Raw genomic sequence first — 22,632 nt, 5'->3', positions numbered from 1 at the left:
GGCTTCTTGGTGTTATCAGGAACACCTGAGCAGCTCAGTGTCTTCCTGCTTTATGTCTGCAGTCAAACATTTCTTCTGCTTCTCTTCACCAGTGACCGGGTTTGGCTGCATTGCTTTAGTTTGTTCTTTAGGTGCTGGCTTTCAGCTTCCAGCAGTAAAATCCTCTTTAATATGTTTCTTGGTGTGTTTTAGGGCTTTGTCCTGGATAGTTGTCTTGGTAAATGTGGCTCCTTAGCCACAGTTAGCACATGGTGCTAAAGTGTGCAGTGATTAGTGGATTTGGTGCAGCTGAGTTGTGTCTTTATCTTGGCTGTAGTGAGTCTTTAGAGGTTTTTGGTCAGACACATTCTGTATTCTTGTTTGTGAACCAACGTTGGTTGTCCAGAAGGTAAGAGTTCTTGTCCTGATTCTCTGTTTAAAAAGCTTCTCTGGTAGGCTACAGGAGACTTTAGTGTTTGGGTTGTGCTAGTTTGGGTTTTTTTTTACGGTTTCATTTGGACGACTATCTTGAGGCCCCTCAATGAGGTTTAGTGAGGTTTTCTGTAATAGTTCTACAAAGCAACCTGCAGCAGGAGAACAGATTTTAGAGCAGCAGAAAGATTTGTCAGCAGTTTGAGAAGGTGAGCTTCAGAGTTGAAATGAGAAGGAAACCTTCTTGACCCATGTGTTGAGGTCCTGTAAGAATAAAATTGATTTTAAATTGTATGTATCTTGTAATGTTGGAGTAATTCAGTCATATGTTGGAAAACACATTTTCTTTGTCCATTAATTTGTTGATTGTTTTCTCCAGTAATTCATTTCTTGTTTTGGTTTATAAAATGTCAAACCCAAATATATTCAGTGTACTGTCAGAAAAAAAGATTTACATTCATGATGCAGGAATCAGGCAGTTTTTCACTTTTTATAGATAGTTGATAATGTGTGAATTGTTGCAGCTTGTGAGCCGTAAAAGGTTTTAATCTTTGGGGACGAGTGTCAAGAAACATTAAGAACAACATCAACAAAACACTCAAAGATTTGAACATCATTGAAGGGAAATCCTAGCCTAGCCGCGCTAGACAACCCACGGCAACGAATTTAATTCTCTGCCAGGGTGGGTCTAGTCCTTAAGGTCCATAAGGCTCGAGGCTGGATTCTCCTAAAACTGGCCGGCCCAATCACCATGGAGTGTAGAGTCAGAAGGCGGGTGTAACTAAGTGACGACAGAGGCGTGACGATTCTGACAGAAACAACCGGCGCACAATAAACAGTATCGGCTTTGGCCACAGCTCTTAAAGATTTGAAGCTAAAATTCACCTTGAAAGATAAACAAAGGACGGCACTTAAGTGTTTCATTGAGAAGAAAGACGTATTTGGACTTATGCCGACGGGATATGGCAAATCCTTAATATACCAGTTGGCTCCGCTGGTTAGGAAGCTAATGGGACTTAGCCACAATCCGCTGGTGCTCTCGGAACTACGTCAGCCTATTCGTTGCGTTGATTGGTTGTATAACTACCCAATTGCTGCAGAGGGATTTGATAGACAACCTTTTAGCCCACCTCCCTCCCTGTCGAGCTTCCCTAGACCCTTGTGCCGTCAGAAACATGGGTGTAGCATGGCTAGGCTAGGGAAATCCAACTTTTGCATGACAATGTCTAATTAAAGGACATTTATTTCCAATGTAAATGTGTGTTATTCATCCTCTGGAGCTTCTCTTCACATCGTCTTCCACCTGGACTGGTTTGGTCGGGAGCATGTGCAACAAACATCTGAAAAACTGCACTTTAACATCAATGAATGACACTGAAGTTTAAACTCTACATAAATGAGACTGAGTCTGGATGTGCTGCTCTGTCATTAACTCCTAAGTTTAGGGAAAGTTCAAACAAGAGAGAACAGTTCAGATAGACTTGAGAATGAGCTTATTTTGAACAAACATCTCAGGCTTTCTGAGCTTCAGCATCTCTAGCAAGATATTTGAACAACAAGCAACTCAAGAGATCCATAAGTTAGAGAGAGTTAGCTTTAGCTGAGCTAAAGAACATGTGGGATGCTAACCTAGCAAACATTTCTTACTTTTCTCTGTGAATTCTGATAAATAATTTACTATTTAATGACAGAGCTACACATCTGAACTCAGTCTCATTAAAACAGACTCTAATTCAGTGTCATCGATTCATATTAAAGTGCAGTTACCCAAAATGTTTGCTGCATGAGCTCCAACAAAACCTGTCCAGGTAGAAGGCAACTTTGACAAACAGGAAGTGGAAGATTCCAAGCAGGTTTATAGAAGGGAGAACTGGACTGTACTAAGTGTGGTCAAGTATAGAGGGGTGTTTTGTGGGTTTTTAAGGCTGATAATGATTATTAGTGAGACATTTGGAGGAGATATTCATTTGCAGTAAATGAAAGTATTTAAAGTCTTGGAGATAAACTTAGAAGAACGCAAACTCTAACATCATTTGTCCAATCAGCCAAAGGACTGAATTACTGATGTCATAGTTTTGGAGGGGGTTGTATGGAGCCAAAATGAGTGCAACACAGCAGGCATGTGTCAAGGTGACAACCAAAACAGGTTTTTATTCACAAACTAATTTCCAACCAACTAAAATGTTAACTTATGGCCAGCACTCACACAGTTCAGGGAGGGGGGGAAAGTCAGGCTCCAGGGGAGCGACAGACTGGGCCAATCGGTGCAGTCAATCCCAAATGAAAAATGAATCCATATTCTGGCTACATTACTGACATCATCCATGGAGTGACCGGAAGTTAGCTGACCTAGCGGAAGTGCTAATGAGGTCTACTCTGGCAGGGATTATTACCGTAGCTTTGAAAATAAATCCTCTACAAGACACAGAGCTGTGGATTTAGAACATAGCAATATTCTGGTAGTTAGTGGATTGTTTGACCGTGGTCCAAGAAATCTGTTAAATCAGCAAATAGTTGTCAGCTCTCTGGTGGTCTTTTGAGCCTTTAGGAAAAGGAGATTTCCATTGAAGAAATTCTTCAGGATTCATAGTTTCTTGCACATCACTAGATCGTGTTCAAATCCCAAATCTTAAAAAAAATAGAGGAACACAATTTTGTGTTATAGTTGTTAAATGAAGACAGAAATATATTATTTTTTACCAGATTACATTCATGCTAAATTAATGCACAAGCAAGTAATCACTTAACTGTAATAAATGCAACACAAAATATGAGTCTCTAGCTTGCTTTTCACAGAAACACATCTGCTGCTGTTCTATTTCCACAAACCATTTGGAGGTCTCAGATCCTCACACACCCATGTGCATCTTTGGACTCGATGCGTTCGTACGTTCAGCGCAGGGACATGCCCAAATAAGCCAATCTCATCTTTGTGAGGCGAAATGTCAGTGCAGGTGGAGGCGGGGGTGATTGATGGTGGGAGGGACAGGGCAAGAAATGTAGGACGGATGTCAATGAGCCATCACAGGGAACAGGGAGAGGTGTTAGTCAGGGTGACACTGGTGGCCTTCAGTAGAGGATGTTTGAATAAATATAGTTGGCTATTTTCAGAGTGGATCGAGATGTATTGTGATTTGGACAAGTGGCAAACTCTGAGAATCCAAAATAGTATTGATGAGAGCTGCGATGACGTCCAGCTCGGTGTCATTTGTGCATGTCCTGTACCTGATATTTCACTGGATTTCAGTCTCTGAATTATCTATGCAATCTCACACATGCTAGATCTTCCTTTAGCAAACAACAATTTTAATATGTAGCCGTGACATAGGGTTCGAAGAAAACGTTTCAATGAGTCTTTAAGTGTTTTGATTAGGTATCGGATATCTATGGGTAAAGGGATAGAAAGTGTGCAAAAAATGGACTTAATGACTGTGAAATATATGGAGTAGAAATCTCAAAAGGGGATCAAATGATACATGTCATATTCCATTTTGAAGTGTAGAGCATCAAACATATATGGAACTTAGTAGATTAAATGTAGCATAACATATGAGGCGATTTCTTACCAAATACGACTGTTTGCTACTTTAAAATATCCAGACAAAATATTTAATAAGTACTTGATTTGTATCAATTATCATTTATGGTTAGGAATATAATAGTGTGTAAGCGTGTGATTATTTCAGCCTCATAAATTTGGCAATCAGGCATATATTAGGGCTAAAAAATACAGTCAGTGGCTGCTTTACTGGGTGCATATGAGCTATGTAATGCTATCCAATACAGCCGCCCTGTCATAACATCTATCTTTACACATTATAGGTCTCGTGAATAGCAAGTACAGTAGACTTTATGGCAGAAAATATGTACTGGATTGCATTGAACTGTGCAGGTGTTACTAATAAAGCATATACAGTTCATAGTGTCAGATGTACAAAGGGAAGTTTCTCCACTTGGTAGGTTTATGGTGTGTAAATTTCTCAGAGGCATCCATTTAAAGATTATAAGACAACGCAAGTAAATCCAAAGAAAAAGATGTTTATTTAAGCTATATAGAAATGATGCAATGTGCATCTCAAAGGGGAAAACTGTAAGACAAATATACTTTGGTACAGTTGAATTTCGGAGTAGCACAAGATTTTCATGGAGAAAGCAACACGGTACTGTGGTGGCTCCTGTACGTGCTCCTTTCAGATTTTTTCCATTTAGCTGTGCAAGTTGCTTCATTATTATCATTGTTATCATGCATTTTGAACGAGCAGAGAATGCCACTGCTTCACTGAGTATTTCAGACTGACAGATGTTATCCAGGCTCACAATAACTGATATTTAGAAAACACATCGGTGAGCTTTCAGCAAAGTAAAGAATCAGTGACGGTGTTCAGATGATGTACAGTATAAAATTGTTACAAAAAGGCATATGTGATTTACAAACATTTCAATTTCTACAATACAAATATAACCGAACATTAGAAGCTAGAATCCAGTGGTAGTTCTGCAGAGCACGCCTGCTACTGAAATGAGCACAATGGAGAGAGCTGTCAGTGATGTTTTTACTTTGTAAGTGATGTTCTCACAGATCTGACAAGTAATTATAAATCAGAATATTTGATTTTCAGAGTTCTACTCTATTTTGCCATTTTTTTCTAGCAAAGAGACAACTAGATACTGTATATCAAAGGTTTACAATATCAAAAAGTTAGAAGCAAAAAATATTTCCTCCTGAATGTGTTGCAAATGTAACTGCAATACCTTGCAACAATAAAAACAATTACTACAATAAAGGTGAAACGACATATAAAGTGCAAAGAGAGGTTTCAATAAATGCACTGGGACTGACTATAGTAGTCACTCAGGCAGTGTACAAATACTTTAAAAATGCCACTTCCCTTTTCTCCTCACTTTTTCTTATGTAGCTGTTTTTTTTTTTTACTCTTTAATTATTTTGTTTCAACTGTTTTTTCAGGATGGATATTTGTATGAATGCATTTCTCACAGTATTTGGCCAAGGCCTTGTTCAACTTGTAACGTAAAGGATGTTAAGCAAGATTAACTCTGTACACTGCATATTGCCACCTAACATGTTACGAATATGTACTCAGAGACATGTGGGCGGTTTTGCTTCCGCTGCTAGCGGAGGTACATTCATTTTCATTGTGGGATGAAAAACAAGAGATTAGAAATTAGCTGGGGCAACGACACTGCCACAATCATGTGAAGGTCTTTAGACGTTTTCTACCTTTTTCATGGTTAATTACCCATTTAGTTTACTGAATTTATGAGACGTTTATGAGAATTTACTCTTTTTTTTCTATTATCACCAATAAATGCAAATTCCTTATCCCTCTGGAATCAACAGAAAGGTAGTAAACATTGAAATATTCTATCTTAAAATACTGCCTAAACTGATATCAGTGCCAACTACAGCAACAACAATTGTAACATCAACAATATCAATATAGTAAAAAGAAAAAAAAAGAAAACAAGAGAAAAAAAATTACAACAATAATATATAACTCTCTTCATAGAAATCAAACCAGAGTATCTCTAACGTGAATATATTGGACAATGTAAACCTACCATTATCAAAATTAGCAAATATGATAATAACACAGAAAGCACATCAATCTTATTCCTCTCACAGAGAGCGCTCACATCATTGTTTCTACAATGGTGTGGGTGGGCTTAATCAAGCCATTGTTCCCGTTTGGGTCCAGGGGCTGTGTCAGCTCGCTGCCCTTCAAGTTGTACTCTTTCGGGCGAGAGCTCACGCCTGTCTTCGCCGGGGCTGCCACTGCTTTGATCCTCTGAGGGAAGGAGACGAGAGTTTACATTAATGATGGTCAGAAACTGAGGCGGTTCAAGGCTCAAAATGACATCAGCAGTTGTGCATGTGCAGAAATTCAAGCCTTGTTAATGTAACACTCAGAGAGACGTTTCAATAGATGCATCAGGGACTCTCCAGTATATCTGATCAACACTACTCACATTTCTGTGGGTTAAAAATGGAGCTGTTACAGTGTTATGTAGCTGACCAAAATGGGTTTGGCAAGTTTGCATTTGCGAAAAAATAAAAGAATAGACCTTTTCCAGTAGGAAGAAGTGCATTTGTTGGTCGTCTATTTATTAATGATTTCACCGATACGTAGCCGCTTTTCAAGACAGGTTAATGTTGACTGACACTAGCAATTGATAAGTGACTAGTAACTGTTGTAGGAGATTGCAGTGTTTACCTTGTGAACAGATTTGGCAGAAGCCTTAAATGGGTCACGCACAGACCTACATTGGTAGATTTGACAGAAAACCAGGTGTCTGAATAACCGTAAGTTGTTGTAGGGTTAGCTGGATACACCCCAAAGTTTTACATATGTAAAATTTTGTATTGTTCAATCATGATTTGCAAAAGATAAAATGCCTTCAATAACACAGAAGGTTGACGAAGGATGGTTATGTTATGAATAAATACTGTTTGCTTTCCACCAAAGTTCAGAAGTTAGGAAGGTACCAAAATTTAGCATAAGCTGTCTCACTCAGTCACTGAATGACTAATTTTTATGCTTTGGTTTTTGTACAGATTAACCCTCTGAACCCCCAGACCCACCACTGGGTTTGAAAGAAATGCGATCTTTAAAAAAGCACCCAAAATTTAAAAAAATGAAACCATTTGTTTTAAACTACTCTTCTCTAATGTGTAGCTCCTTAGAGAAATTTAACCAAATCCAAGCTTAAAATTGTGATATTTAACCAAATTCTCTTTACTCCTTTTTAAGCATCTTTTTTTATTACTGAAAACAAACTTTTTACAGTAACCAGAGTCTGTAAAAAACAAAGAAATTTAACCCTCTTCCTTGTAACTGAGATGTCATTAATGACTCTACCGCAAAAATTTAGGGACTTTTTGGCTGAACTGCAGGCTGTGTGGGAAATTATGGACATGTTGTTTCCTTTTTTTTTTTTCCAATTTCTGTGAAATAAATACTCAAGTAGTGTTGCAGGAATTTATATTTCAGTAATAAATGGACCAACAGAATATGCAATGGAAGAAATAAACACTCCTGAACTCACCCATAAAGCCAGGAGAGCTGTTTCCCACTTGTTTCTGGTATTAATGCGAAACTATGCTAACCTCTTCCGGACTCCTGTGTCGTATTTAGGGTACAGGGTATCGATCTTCTCAACTAAATCTCAGCAAGAAAGCATCAAATAAAAACAGAATGTTAGCTCACCTCTATTAGAGGTCCCTCAGACTGTAAGATCTTGATGACCATCACCATTGGGATGCAGATCATGGAGGCCAGGGCCAAACACCAGCCCAGACCAATGGCCCAGTCAGGGTACTCATACACTTTATTGTAGGTCAAGGGCTTGTACTTCACCAGGGAGAAGACAAAGCAGCCCTAGAAAACAAACACATGCTGCATTTAGTTCTGAACTTCCTGTGACCTTGAAAGTTCATCAGCAGTTGTCAGATGTCAGCAATGACAGTAACTCCAAACTCTCCAGGACAATAAAGTGACACTGATCTCTCACCATGCAGAGGACAGGAGTGATTATGGTCCAGCTCCATTTCATCCATGGGTTTGGTCTGTAGCCAATCATATCTTCAACTGCATCATAGAAATTATCAACTCCTGTGCAACACAAAGAAATAAAGAATCATGTGAGTACATAAAGTCATTTTCGATTCATGAATATTGCACTGAAAGCACTATCCATTTCACTGCACACATGGCATTGTTTCAAATGGTAGAATGACCTTCATTTATCTGTGGAAATAAGTAGGTTTATGAGCCCTTATCTTTACTGTTTGTCATAAACTGAAGCATTCATTTCCAATAGGTTGTTTATGTGTAGTATAAACTGAAGCATTCATTTCCAATAGGTTGTTTATGTGTAGTATAAACAGTCCTGACTTTGGCTGTTGTAACTGTCTTAGTAGGTTATCAGTCATCTTACCTGACTGACTGTTGATAGTAGCTGTTTGATGGGGTGTGTAATGACTTGTGTATGACGTGTGCTGCTGTACTCTACTAACTTTATGGGGGTTAGTTGTTTTTTTGCAGCTACTGCAGCCATTGTCAGAGGCTGATATGTTTATGACCAGTAAACATGTAAAACTGAAAATAAGAAAAAAGTAAAGTTCTTTTCTCATATTGTTCATATTGAAAGTTTGCCCACTTCTACATGCCAACGACTGCCAAAGGTTAATGAGTGTTTTAGTATTTAGTTTGGTCCACTACTCCAAAATGAACGTCAAAACATGACAAGGTTAAACCAATTGAAAATGGAGCACAAAACTTGAACACAGTTAAAGTTTTACATTTGAGTTTACATTTGAGTTTTGGTTTCTTTGCTGCGTTACCATGTATATTAAGAATCCTCTTTACTGAAAAAAAAAAAAACTACAATGGGATTTTGAAACAGAGCCTCCATTATCGACCAACAAGCAAAAGCCATAAAGAAGAGTTTTTGGGTGGCATTAGGAGGGGCGATGCAGTGACACATCGATTCCATTTGCATTTGTCTCAGGGCTCTTCCTTCATTAATAAAGGTAGGGTGTTATTTGGTGGGAGGCAACTCTGTAGCCAATCAGAATCTAGCGTTGGTCCAACTCCATCCCCAACACCCCTCAACCTCAACACACCCTAGCAATTAAACTTATATACAACTGCCATGTAAAAAAACCCACAAGGATGCCTTTGTTACAACAACCATTTGTGGCCTTTTTGCCCACCTCTTCTGGATCATTGCTTACAGAAACCTAGTCCATGTAGAGTCCACTTACCATAAACCCAGGCTACAGCAATGCATTCAAAGAATGCAACCCACAAAAGGCACACACCACTGGCTGCATAGTAGTCGAAGAGTTGAAACACATACATGCCACCCTGGAAAAAGAAAAGACAGAAAGCGGCATTAATTATCTCTCTGATGTGTGTGGCAAGAAAGAAAGTCACAGAGAAAAAAGAGGGCATTGAAGCAGGGTGGGCAGAGATGTTGAAAGCAAGACACAAGAATGCTGGCAGCCAACCAATAGAGGCAGAGTTCAACAGGTGCTGAGACGTCATTGGAGCACAGCTAACTGCTAAACGGAAAACAGCATTCCAAATTGTTCCATTCAGACACGCAGGATGTGAGTGGTGAATGTGGTAGGAAGCCATATTTGGTTGTGACAATGCAGCAGCAGACAGGCATGTGGAAAATCTGTGGCGTTATCTCTGCTGTCGATCCGAATGCACGGGGTCTCTTTTCCTTTTCTAAACAGGATAAGCAGCTAAAGGCTCGGTGGATAAAGTGACTTGTCAGTGAACTTACTTTTGTTACCATGGCGAGTCCCAGGAGATAGCTTATGAAACACATCACAGCTATGAAGATCTCACGCCGGTAACCCTTCCTGAGGAGGTCTGGATACAGATCCACAATGGAGGTGATCTGGCCTTCCACTTCAACAAACTGTGGAGACAAAAGCAACTTTTAACTTCTCGGAGCAATAAAAAAAAATTCTCTTTCTGTGTGCAAGCAGCTCTTGTTTTGCCTCTACAAACCAGTGATTAGAGAATGAGAGCTGTCTTTGTTGGGCTGTAATGAGAATTGAAACAAGGCTCCTCTCTGCAACACTGGTTTGTAGCTACCAAGACAGAACAGGAAAAAAAACAACAGTGAATCAGTGTCTCAGTTTTCTTGTCTGTGTAGCTCTTTTGCGTCTCCCCTTTGCCTCATAAAGTCCATAATGTCATAACAAAATTATGAATTTTACCCCTATTTATCAAATCCAGTGTCTTCAAGGACCAAGAACATGCTTCTTTGTTGCACAACAAAAACCCCTTACATAACAGTGGCATGTATGTGTGAGCGATGTTAACAATATATAGCATTCAGGGCCACAAATGTGCATGAAGTTTATGGTCAAAATGCACCCACACACGCGGACGCACACTCATAGACTGGCACCATTTCTCCCATGGAAATAGCTGCACTTGCAGAAGTATTTAAATGTACTCAAATTTAGAGCCTCATCCTGATCTCGCAGTTGGCTGATACAAGTAGCCGGCCATGTGTAGGACTGAGTTAGCACAGGAGTAGAATTACACTTGGAGGCAGGAAATGTGATATAGCTGTAGAATCCCTCGGGCATACACTTGTGTTTTGTCTACTTAGATTATCTTGTCTTAATCAAAGTTCTGCCTCGCATCAAAGCTAGATGGCTTGAATGCAAGATACTATAATGGTTTCTACTGAGTGAATGTTTGACAAACATCCACAAATTTCTAAAAATGTAATTTGTGGTGTTAAAGGGCATCAAAGGGGCTATAATCCTTACACAGCGCAATCAAGTGTGGTAGTAAAATCCCTTTGTGGGAACAGGTTGCTTTTCTTGTCTGTCAGTTATCTGATACCCTGGAGATACGCATCAGAGTGACACTAAATGTGTTTTACACATTGGGGCTGGCAGGAGCCAAGAAACTGGGAGGGCCCTGTCTGAAATTAATGGGCGAAACACCAAAGAACTATTCTGTACGTAGCTTGACGCTTCTGAAAACACTGACCTGGCTGTCGAGGCCCAGAAGCAGCAGCATGATAAAGAAGAGGATGGCCCACAGGGTTGGCAGCGGCATCATGGACACAGCTTTAGGGTAGGCGATGAAGGCCAAACCCGGACCTGGAATGAGAACAGAGTGGGGACGGGGAGAAGGGACGGAGGACAGAGTTAACATTTCTATCTGGTTTCAGCTTGGACAACACACAGGGGATCAGAAAAAACAAGGCGAATACTAAGCTAGGAAAGTTAACAAAGTCTGACAGGAAATATATTCTAATGTGGCCAACCACACAGATATGTAATAAATCGAACTGGACGTAATAATTATTTATGCTTTGTTGGCCATAATTATTCAAATTCTCCTTAGAGGAGTTTTTCATTAAAGGTCCTGTTTGTATTTATGTGCAGGACAAACTTCAACAACTATATCCAACTGGGCATATTGTGGCTTTTAAGCTGTAAATATTGCACAACTACACACAATTTACATCATAATCAAACTACTCTACTGTGCATATTTATTTATCGGTTCTGTTTATCCTGACATATCATAGCAGCATCATAGTTACATCCCGGTATTTCCTTTACAACTCCATTGGCCTGTTATTCACTCTCAACTAGTTCATCTTTTCATATTTCTATAGGTACTTATTGCCTGTAAGGTGCTACACTGCATGTTGGTACTTACTGTGTGCTACAACAATAAAGCTGAATCTAATCTATCCTAATCCAAACAAAGCAGACATGGAATTAAACAAAGCCATGAACCAACAGTAAATATTTGTATATAATAAGAGCATTACATACAGAAATATAGCAATCACATTACAAGTACTGCCTCAATTGAACAGCTGAATGAAATGCAGGACATTTCTCTAAAATAAAAACAAAAAAATCAAGAAAAATATGCTTTAATTTATGATATGTAGTTGTATTTTCATGTACACTATAACATGCCATAACAGAATGACTGTAGTAGTTCTATGTCATGTGATTATATTCAAGATAGTTTAATTTTAACTGAAAAGAGCATGCTGAAAGAAGACACATCTCCTTCAAAGTCCACATAGAAGATAAAGGAAGGCAGAAACAGAACCGGTGGCGTCCACCTCAGGAGATCCGCAGCTTGTTTACAGAACTGGGTTTACAGTGCAGTGCTGCTGGTCAGAAATATCACCTCGGGGTGCCAGTGCACATACAGTAAAGTACATACAGTGGCGTGCCAATCTTCTTAGTAATGTCCCCCTGGTCGGAAAGGTGTAAAGCTACTGAATGACAGGAGCAGGTTGAATGTGGGACACGTGGTGCCAGTGAACACCTGTAATAATGATGATGGACCAATACAGGAGCTCTTTGACGCCACAGTTCATTGTGTCATTAAAAAACACAATTCACTGTAATCTGTCCTCAAAAAACTGGGAACATGTTTCGCACTGAAAAGCTACAATTCTGTTTCTTTGAGGCTTTTACTCAAGGAGTGTGCAATTGCCGATACCGCTACATTTCAGCACCATAGTTTCCGAGACTTTGATAAATTACTTTTTTCTTGTTTAAATTTGGCTTTAAGATTCCAATTGTCTTTTTTTTTTTTGGCAGCAGCGCCCACCATCACTGCAGCCAGCACCTTGGACCCTCGTACCTGACTCTGCCACATCGGCAATGTCCACCCCTTGTTCTTGTGCCATGAAGCCCAGGACGGAAAATATTGCGAAGCCAGACACAAAACTGGTACCGCTGTTGAGGCCTCCCAGCAGCAAACAGTCCCTATGTCACACATATGTCATGGAGGGTGTTAATGAACACAGGTGGAACCGAAGTTCCCATTTTCTTTTCACGCAACCGTCTCTGACACGAGTTGCTGTCACTACTACAGTCCCACTGCCCCCTGCCGGGAACGCAACTCACCTGTAGCAGTTGTATCTGTATTTGTTGTAGCTCCCCAGTGACGTCATGGCACCCAAGCAGATGGCATAAGAGAAGAAAATCTGCGTTCCTGCGTCAATCCACACCTGAGGAGACCAAAGTGATCACTGATGTTCAGTGTTTTCCAAATTGGATGAGGTCAAAATGTTTTAATTTTGTGCTGGGATTTCATCATGAGCAGCTTTCTGTAAGCAAGTTATTTCTTAGTAAAAATGTTATTAAACTTGTAATAAATATTTTTGTGTCCTGTAAAGATGCAGAAATGTGCTATAAACATAAAACTATCATGACCTTGACCTTGTACTTTGCCATGACGGACTTGTTTGCAAATAATTGATTATTTGGACACCTAGCAACTGTGAAGCAATATTAGCAATCATAAGGAAACGCCTTACTGGTCATTAGATGATTGCAAGTTTAATATTTACTCGGAGATAGGTGAAAATGCACTAATACAGAAATGTAACGGACCATAAAACCAAATCAATTAACTGGAAGAAGCTATAAAGTTATATAAAGCATCACACTAATCTCTTGAAATGGCCTTTTGCACATACAAGCAGTTACGCTAACCATTAGCCTACAAATACGGTATAAAAAAATCGCAAGGAGGCTACAGTGCAATAACTGTTTCTCTATAACTCCACAACAGAAATTAACAAGTGAAAACTACACAATGACAATACAGTGAATTAAGTAGTCCATTGAGTTAGCCGGTTAGCTTAGCATAAAGAAGCATCAAAATCCACTTACCAGCCCCTCTGTAGCTTTAGCAATTACTTGAGAGGTCATTAAGTGTAAGAAATACTTATATTAATAATATTAATAATAATTCTTTTGAATGATCCAACTCGCTATCATTTATGCTAAGCTAAGCTAAAAGGCTCTTGTTTGTGGTTTCATATAAAGTTCAGAGTTGAATTCAACTCTCAGCAAAAAAATGTCCTACTGTTCTTTTCTTTAGACAGAAATATTACAGATATAAGTTGGGAGTTGCTGCTGGGATCTATAACAGTTGAACGGGGTTCTGATCCTACCTCCGGATCCTTCAGGCGGGTCAGGTCAGGATAAAGGTAAAATTTAATCCCTTCAGATGCCCCTGGCAGGGTCACACCACGTACCAGCAGTACGATGAGCATCACAAATGGGAAAGTCGCTGTTATGTACACCACCTAGACAGGACAAGGGAATTACCATCACGGTCCAACAGTTGCAGGCTGACTAATCATCACTGGTGAAGTATAATGGGAGAAACACTTCTTTCTTTTAAGTTCAAATTTCTGACATATTTTTCCAGTTGATCGACAAAAGAAACATTGTTCTTATTTCCCTCCACACAAAGTGTTTCCAGTGAAGTGCAGATGCTCTGCGATGCACGTCCAACGGAGCAGGACACAGCTACACGATACCCAAACTTGACTTCCTGAATTGCTATCTGATTAAAGATTAGATTATTATTATTATTAACGTACATCGGCCACATTAATGACCTGTACAATAAGTACAAAATAATAAACCCACATATAGATCTTAATAGAATTAATCATTTTCCTCTCGGGGTTGCTCGTGTGGCTCTGACCCAATTTCTGTCCTGCTAAGAGAAACAAAGACAGGGCTAAGGAGCGGCAGTCAACTGTTTACAGCCGACAGTGAGTCTGGCCAAGAAGCAACTTCCAGGACAACTTGGAGACTTGTGTCTCTAAATCAACTATATTGACCGTGTTTCCAAGCATGCGGCTTTTCTCTGAGCAACAGTGTTTTGTCACTGGCCAGTCAGGGTAAAAAAGTAAAGGCCAAACAGCATCCAGGCAACACAATAAGTACAGGATGTGTCTACTCCTCAGCACTCACTTTCCCAGTGGACTTGACTCCCTTCCAGATACAGAAAAAGCAGATAACCCACACGGCCAGGAGACACAGGGCTAAGTCCCACTTCAGGGGCCCTATGTCCTCGATCCCGGTGGAGATGCTCAGGACGTTGCGTCTGCAGAAGAAACAGGTTAAAAGCAGCATGTGAAACAGGCGAGGTTATCTTTTACACTTTCATAAGCAAGACAGGATGTAGGTCATGTGCCAACTACACAATGTGAACACTGGAGACTAATTAAAAGGACAATAAAGATTCCAAAGCGGCAAGTGACTTGGCCTTTCTGTGTTGTTCAGCTGCTCTCGCCGGCCAAAAATCTGAATACTAAACTGATGAGATAATTTCTTTAAAAAATGTGTTGAAGCTAGAGCCACTAAGTGTTTTGAATACTGCATAAACACTATATATTTAAAACTATTTGTTGATCCTAACATTTCACAAGGCAAGCGGATGTTGAAAAGAAAAAAAAACATCTCAAGTTGGTTGGTATTCTAGTTTAATTAAGTCAGACTTTGAACTGCATTTACCATGCCAAAACTGCAATACAAATAACGTTTGATACAAAATAGTGGAGAACGCCTTTGTGAAGGTAAACAGTATCTTTGTAGGGATTGCACCTCTTCAAACACATTTACGCAAGCAAGATAAAAAAAAAAAATTGTGTTGCTTTGGCATGTTCACATGTGTGAGTGGACATGCTTTCAATGAATACTCACTCCCAGAACTCAGTGACAGGGGAGGTAAAGTTGGTAATGTTGGCTGCCAGCCAAAGGGTTTTGTTCTTGCGGACTGTGTCCTCTATACAGTGCTCTGTGTTCCAGGGCTGCTTGCACTTTGCCCAGGGGAGCTCAGGCTGAAAGCACTGAAACAGGTAGTAGAGTCCCCAGGCCAGAATCACGATGTAGTAGATGTTCAGTAGAGATACGATCACGATAGAGGCGTAACCAATACCTGGAGAGAAAACAAGAGGAATGGGAGATTTTAAAGATATTACCCTGATTAACATTTCTTTTACAATTTAGCTTTTGCTGGTGAAATTACAGATTTTATGAGCACAGGTAGGTTCGAACGCAACATTAACATACAGTGCCATCATCCTCTAAGTTTATATGGCCAATTTATTTACACTTTCAGTTTAATCAGTTAGACATCCAGCAGATTGCCAGAAACATGTTTATGGCCACATGATGAATGGGAGTCCAATATTTGCTCTGCTTTTAGCTCTGTTTTTGGTCTCCACCAGCAACTACTGCTACTCAAAGCTCCACTTTCTTCCACAGCTAGTCGCTTATTGTGTCTTCCAGCTGTTTCATGCTGTTTGCTGTGACCGAAAACACGTCTGACAAGCGCAGTGAGAGGGAACCAGTGAGTTGAAAGTCGCTATAAAGCTGTGTACCGCCGAGATGAACTGCAGAGTTCATTCCTTGTATATACAATTGCTTATTTGATCCATTGTTACTATAAAAAATATTCATTATAGCCACTTTCATCTTGGCGCAGTGATGCAGAAGTGTACTCCCTGGCGTCATAACAGTCGGGCGCAGTAGCAGATCCAATGGAGTACATTTCTGACCACAACTAACCACACCCAGTAATGACATTGAGCGTGATCATAGGTCAGAATGAGGACTTTATGTTTATGTTTAAATTTAAAAGCAGGCTTTTGCTAATACATAGCTAACAACGGACTCAAAGTAGGTGGTAAATTTCTCAAGCTTGACTCGATGGTGACTATCTACTATTATACTGTCCTTCATGTTTTAACGCTATTTTTAGATGACTTTGCCACAAACCTGGACACAGAAATCCCCGGTACTCTTCCACTGCTCTGGAGTATTTTTAAACTTATCATCTCAGTCGCCCCCACCTCCTCATTCTCACATTCCAAATGCAAACTGATAGACAGTCAATGCTGTGACAGGTGTGTATGTGTGTGTGTGTTTGCTCGACTTGTGTGTCGGTGACCAGCGAGTAAAGCCAACACATTCACTGTGTGACAGAAACACGTGGAGGTGTTGGGGAACAAAAGGGGGTAGATTTTGTGACTGGAGCCACTTGTGGACTTTCTCTGCTGTGCCAGACGCTGCGGCAGATGGACAGACAAGCAGCCTCAGCGTTCTTTTGAATGGCGGGGACCATGGGGCAGCTGCTACAGATCCATTGCCACACAGTTTCCTCTCTTTTCATGTGACGTCCCTCGTGTGAACATGAGTAAGGGCGTCGCGGCAGCTGCTGAGGGTGCGGTGCCTCAGTGCTTGTCTACAGCTGTCACTCAAAAGTACAGAGCGACACGTAAGAGCAGCGAGAGGCCGGAGGGTATCGATAGCTCGTAGTGGGGCTGAAGACAAGAAACCGGTGGCAGAAAGAGACTGACAGGAAGCATACGTTATTTATAATCTCCAATAAGCTAAAAGAAATGCATCCACGCTTCAGCTCCGTGTCAACAAAATATGTTTTCGTGTAAACCTGCTGCATGAGACTGTACCCATTGCTAGGCAACTTAATTTTTTTTTCTCACGGTCTGTTTCCATGGCAACCAAGAACTCATCAGTCCATTACACACACTTAAATCTGAAATCCAAGGATGACTGTGTGTTTTAAAGGGCCTTCAAGCATGCGGTGTTAGTACTTGTTTATTTATGTTTGCTTAAATGTGTGTGTGCAAGTATGTACATGTGTGCAAGCTCTGGCTGGAGCTGACCCCTAATTAAAGTTTTTTTTTTTTTAAACTGTCACTCAGCCTCTATAACCTTCCATACTGAGTAATTTCATATTTAACTCCTGCCTCGCTTTGCCGTGTGATGTCATTTCCACAAGACAAAGCAGGCTACTTAAGTCAGACGGGTCCAATTTCACAAAGAGAGAAGAGGAGGGGACACTTCAAGCAGGACGTAATATCAGAATGACGAATACTGGAAAAGGAAAACAGGGCAGAAACCTTGTTCAGACAAATGAGGCTTTTACTCAGCGTTAAATATTAAATGATCTAGTCGGGGACGATTTGTGCTGTGATGCATAGTTTCTATTCGTCTCTCTCCGTGGGTGAAGATGTGTGCGTTTGGGTGTCTGGACTGACCCGTGAAGATGGGGCAGAGTTTGCTCCAGCAGGTGATCCCTCCCTCAGAGGTGTACTGGCCCAGCGCGACCTCCAGGAAGAAGACCGGCAGGCCACCCCCGAACAGGAAGATGAAGTAGGGGATGAGAAATGCACCTGAGAATAGGAATCAGTTCAGAGTAAGACCATTTTTTCCACCACTGTTTGGTGCAACACTCTTGCGTCTGTTGTGCATCTGCTGCCTACCTCCACCGTTTTTATAACAAAGATAAGGAAAGCGCCAAACGTTTCCTAATCCGACGAAGCCTCCGGCCACGGACAGGACAAAGTCGAGCTTACTGGCCCACTTCTCCCTCTGAGGAGCCTTGCCTTCGGCCTCGTCTTCGGGCCGCGTGCCGGGGCTCTTCCCTGGCGAAGGTTTCAGGGTGTCCTTGTGAAAGTCCTTCAGGCATTGGAGCTTCTCTTTTTGTGCCATGCTGTGAAAGGCAAAAAGAAAAAGCACATGAAAGACGGAGAGACAAGGAGACAGACAGGCAGAGGTGAGAGGGATAACACAGAGATAGGAAGGAGCATTAGGGAGATAATGCTGTGGCCTGACTGTGTTTACAGCTTGCTGTGTGAGCACATGATATACAGTACAATGCTGTTAATCTTGCTAATCTGAGCAAGTGATGCATGGAGGTCATTCAGACTGAGGAAATGTTTGGGGAGCTGATTAGCATTGGAACTGGAAGCAGAAGTGAATTAGAAAGTGGCATTATTGTTTGTCTAAGCCCTTGTGCAAGAGAAGAAATACAAACTAACAAGGAATATGAAACATCAGTGTAACAGAATGCAACATAAATCTCTGTTTGAAGAGAATATTTTCATCTTGCGCAAAAAAACTTCAGTGTTTTATATGGAGGGTGCAAACTGCAGAGCTCAGACAGTATCCAGATCACAGTGGTGCACATTCACCTCCCTGTTTTCCAACTTTACTCTCTGTCTCAGGCTGGATCTTCTGCTCACAGGGGGGCACATTGTGAACGAAGGAAAAGGAAGGGAATGTTTGGGAACGATACGCGCCTTCAAGATCTCGAATGAACCCGAAGAACTGTTTCTCCTTCTTATGCTACAGCATCGGTAACGAGTCAGTCCAACATAATCCAAATTTAGAGAGGAAGATATCCTTCTGCATTCCCAACATGCTGGCTGAATAGGAAGCTTCGACAGCTTAAGTTCGCTTGAGTGTTTACACTGTAAACCGCCTTTCCAAGAAAGACAGGATTTGTTAACATGGACTGAGGTATCCTATTTCCTCGCATGAGCCAAAGGGGAAAAAAGTAACCCTAATAGGACAGGAATAACCATGTACGACATGGCACAGACTGAATGTGAATTAAGCTCCCAGCTGGGATATATTAAAAAACAAAACAGGGATAATGAGTGGGCTATAATTAATTTTAAGATATGAGATCAGTTAGAGTACTACTGAGAGCGGCTTTCTCTTTTTTAAGTTTGACTCAAATAGAGAAGGAGTTAGCAGAGCAACTTTAGATACTTCCCATTAACTCTTGAGGCCACAAATAAATTTAGACTGCGTTGTTCATTGAAGCTCACACAAAAGTGCATAGTGTTCAAGTTCTCCACAGAATTAATTCTTGTCATAGGAGCAATTTCAGAAGAACAATTTAAAACAGACAGTATTAAGCGGAAATCAAAACAACAACTCAGATCAGAATGACAATCATCACAGCGACCTGAGAGGTAAAAACAACTTTATACCTCTCAAGAATGAACGCCTTTAGCAGCAAACACATTAAGATTCCCTGAAGGTTCTAACATTCCTGTCTCCTCACTCCGTTAACACCGTGTGCACACTGTGTCCCATCATTTTCAAGGATTTCTCTCTTCCTGTTATGCATGACAAGTCAACTTGAACTGCTTTCCATTCTCAAACCTGCTTACATAACTGGATCAGTTCTTGCCCACTCCCGTTTCTCATCCTCTCTCTCTCTCTCTCTCTCTCTCTCTCTCTCTCTCTCTCTCTCTCTCTCTCTTTTTATCTCTTTCCCTTACTGTCGTCCGCTCAGCTTCTGCCTTCACCTGTCCTGCCTGCTGTTAGGAAGCTGTCTGTTCGCCAGATAAGACTTCAACCGTTGGGGATCCAACCTAGTGATGCTTCCCGAGAAATTCCTTAGTCTTACATATAAAGAAAAAAACAACATGGCACTAAATCGAAACTCTTTCTTACGGGAATCACAACCGACAACTTTAAAGCCTATTTGCAATTTTTTTTCTGTTTATTTAACATGCAAAAACACTCTTTTGAGATAATATCAAACGAAACATCACACTGCTTTTGATTGGACTATTTGTAAAAATCAGAAAACGTGACTAAACACGCACAAACCGAGTGAAATCAAGTCTCTTTTCACGGCAAAGCAATTCAGAAAACTTACATTTCCTTCATGGCTGCGACTATGTGTAGCGTTCCTCTCTCTCAGCTGTCACCATTCCTCTGTACTGAATGCCTTTATGCCGACACGGGTCACAAGAAGTGGAGCTGACAGTAGGGCCCGCCCCTTGGCTAAAGACAATTAAATCCAATGTGCAGATTGGACGCAGCCCGGCTGTGACAGACCACTCAGGTACCAACGTGGGAGACTGTAAATTTCCACTTCCCACTACTCCCTGCCCACACACACACACACACACACACACACACACACACACACACACAGCCAAGCGGTGGGGGGATGAGCATGTCTGTCACACATACGAGCACACATTACTTCTTATTCATGTTGGAGACACAGAGGACATTTCAGAGGAGCTGCTCCTTTACTGAGGGGGCTTAATCATAATCTGCCACAAAAGGAGGAATTGAAGGCAGGACTGACAGTTTTAGTGCAAACAGTTTCATAACAAGCCCCTCCACTTCCAAGCATCCTGGTGTGAAAACTATTTTTATTCCTTGCATGTGGGAAATTTGGAATCACTGTGCTCCATCCTTTCACGACATGTGGTTTGTTATCTGGGTAATGTAAACCCGTACAGTGTCAGCTGCCTAATAAGGTAAAGTGTCTCCTCTGCTTGTCCGTGGTGTGTTTAGATACTGCTCACCGCTCTGAGAGCTCACAATGGCCGGACAAAGACTGCTGGCATGCAGCTGTCAATTCAAAACCTCTGCAGGACACTTCAAACACTGGAAACACCCACACTTCTGACACCTTTATTTCCACAGTCATAATGCATGATGTTTTGCTCTGGCATGCTACAGTCTCCAAACGCTCTCAAAGTTTTTGCATGCAAGACCACAGGATTTGCATTTGGAAGGGAGATGCAAGCAGCAGAAAGAGAGCTTGTTTCTTTAATCCAGAGTTCATCAAACTTTGTAATGCTTGTTTCTAAATCAATGATTATTCCTGAACACTGCATCTGTATTTTTGCAGATTGTAAATGCACTTTTTTTTAAAAAGTTTCACTATTGTTGCATTTTGTCACCTATAATTTGAGCTGAGCTTCAGCTTAAAAACTAAAGCTCACATTGTGCTGATGTGATCTACCTTGTGTTGTGTTTGACAAGCAGAATTACACAAATCCATGAAATCCAAGTGCTAAAATGTTTTTTTTATTTTTTAATATATCAGAAAAACAACAACCATATTTAGGTTTCAAAGACTCTTAAGGTATTGATATGGTAAAACAGGCTTTTTTCACAGTAAAATATGATCTATTATCTGTCAAAGTCACATTTTCACAATGAATAACAGGCAAATACGAGGACTTCAAGTGCAAAGAGCCCACAGGCCACCATTTTCAGTGTTTTATTTTCAGCACCTGCAGCTAAAAGAAGTGCAGCGACCCCACAGGTTTTATCTGCTGAGAGGACGGATTGGGGTTATTAAAGGACACATGACAATCAGTCATACACTGACCAGAACGAAGACAGAAGTAGGTTAATAGGTGCCACTAAGCATAAGATATAAGCTAGTAAACGTATTAGTTCATCAGTTCAGCCGTCTCCTACAGAGGGGGAAAATGCACTTTCATCCATTCATTCACTCAGTGGATAACTTAGAGCTGTGACAAAGTGAAGGTTTACCTGGAGCCTGCAAGAAACAAAAAAACACAGCCTGCATTTGACCACCACCTACATTTCACATGTCACTGAGATGTCTGGAGGAGCCTGAACGCATCACAGCAGCCCTCCAAAAAGCGATCAAACAGAAAACGAGGAGCGTCGCAGTCTTATCAGATTTACTGTAAACACAGGAAACCAGGTTCAAAGGCCAAAACCACGTGTTTTCTTTATTTTTTTACAAGCAGAACACTATTGACTCAAGTTGCGCTTAAAGCAACAGCACAGGGTTTCATTCATGGCGAGAAAAGAAGCAAGAGCATCATGACAAAGAAAAAGCGAATGTTATGTTCCTGCAGAGTCAACATCCAAATATATATATATATAAAAAGCTTAAAGGTACAGTTTAAATGCAGATTGTTTGGGTTTTCTACCTCACATTCTCTTGGATTCAAACGTCATTAATCTAATTTTTTGATTTATTATAGGTAAAGAAGATCAGATTACCTGTCCTGTTACTTTTACTAAGCAGCCTGGGGTCCTTCGTTGTGCAGTTTAACGCTCAGTGAAACAACTCTATCTATTTTTCATGAGACCATTGTTTTGTATGAGCTGGTGTGCGATTAATATGAGTTTGAGTGGAAAATCACCAGCTTCTCCATGCAACAGCTTCTTAAAGCGACAGCCTCCCTCCGTCCCCCTTCACCTGATTCCTCACCGATGATGACAGCCTCCACATGGCCTTATGGGATTTACATGTTGATTTACATTGA

At 40.7% G+C, this 22,632-nt stretch overlaps 1 protein-coding gene across 2 annotated transcripts; it reads right to left on the bottom strand.

Annotated features, from left to right (window-relative positions):
- Window positions 1-4,433: 4,433 nt before the first annotated feature.
- Window positions 4,434-22,506, bottom strand: slc6a6a (solute carrier family 6 member 6a). Of its 2 annotated transcripts, none has more exons than XM_022201594.2 (14): window positions 22,367-22,506; window positions 18,043-18,272; window positions 17,818-17,952; window positions 15,458-15,692; window positions 14,726-14,858; window positions 13,912-14,046; window positions 12,857-12,960; window positions 12,591-12,715; window positions 10,959-11,071; window positions 9,727-9,864; window positions 9,197-9,299; window positions 7,942-8,042; window positions 7,638-7,808; window positions 4,434-6,218 (listed from the first exon to the last, which is right to left on the bottom strand). In XM_022201594.2, exons 2-14 carry the CDS (start codon window positions 18,269-18,271, stop codon window positions 6,063-6,065), a joined length of 1,878 nt encoding a protein of 625 aa, XP_022057286.1. In that variant the 5' UTR covers window position 18,272; window positions 22,367-22,506; the 3' UTR covers window positions 4,434-6,062. The 2 variants fall into 2 exon arrangements, with proteins under 2 accessions (XP_022057286.1, XP_022057285.1); XM_022201593.2 differs by lacking the exon at window positions 22,367-22,506 and adding an exon at window positions 20,238-20,431.
- Between the last annotated feature and the right edge of the window lie 126 nt (window positions 22,507-22,632).

This window comes from Acanthochromis polyacanthus, chromosome 6 (genome assembly GCF_021347895.1).
Source record: "Acanthochromis polyacanthus isolate Apoly-LR-REF ecotype Palm Island chromosome 6, KAUST_Apoly_ChrSc, whole genome shotgun sequence".
Lineage (NCBI taxonomy): Eukaryota > Metazoa > Chordata > Actinopteri > Pomacentridae > Acanthochromis > Acanthochromis polyacanthus.
This window is presented reverse-complemented; position numbering and strand designations above follow the sequence as displayed.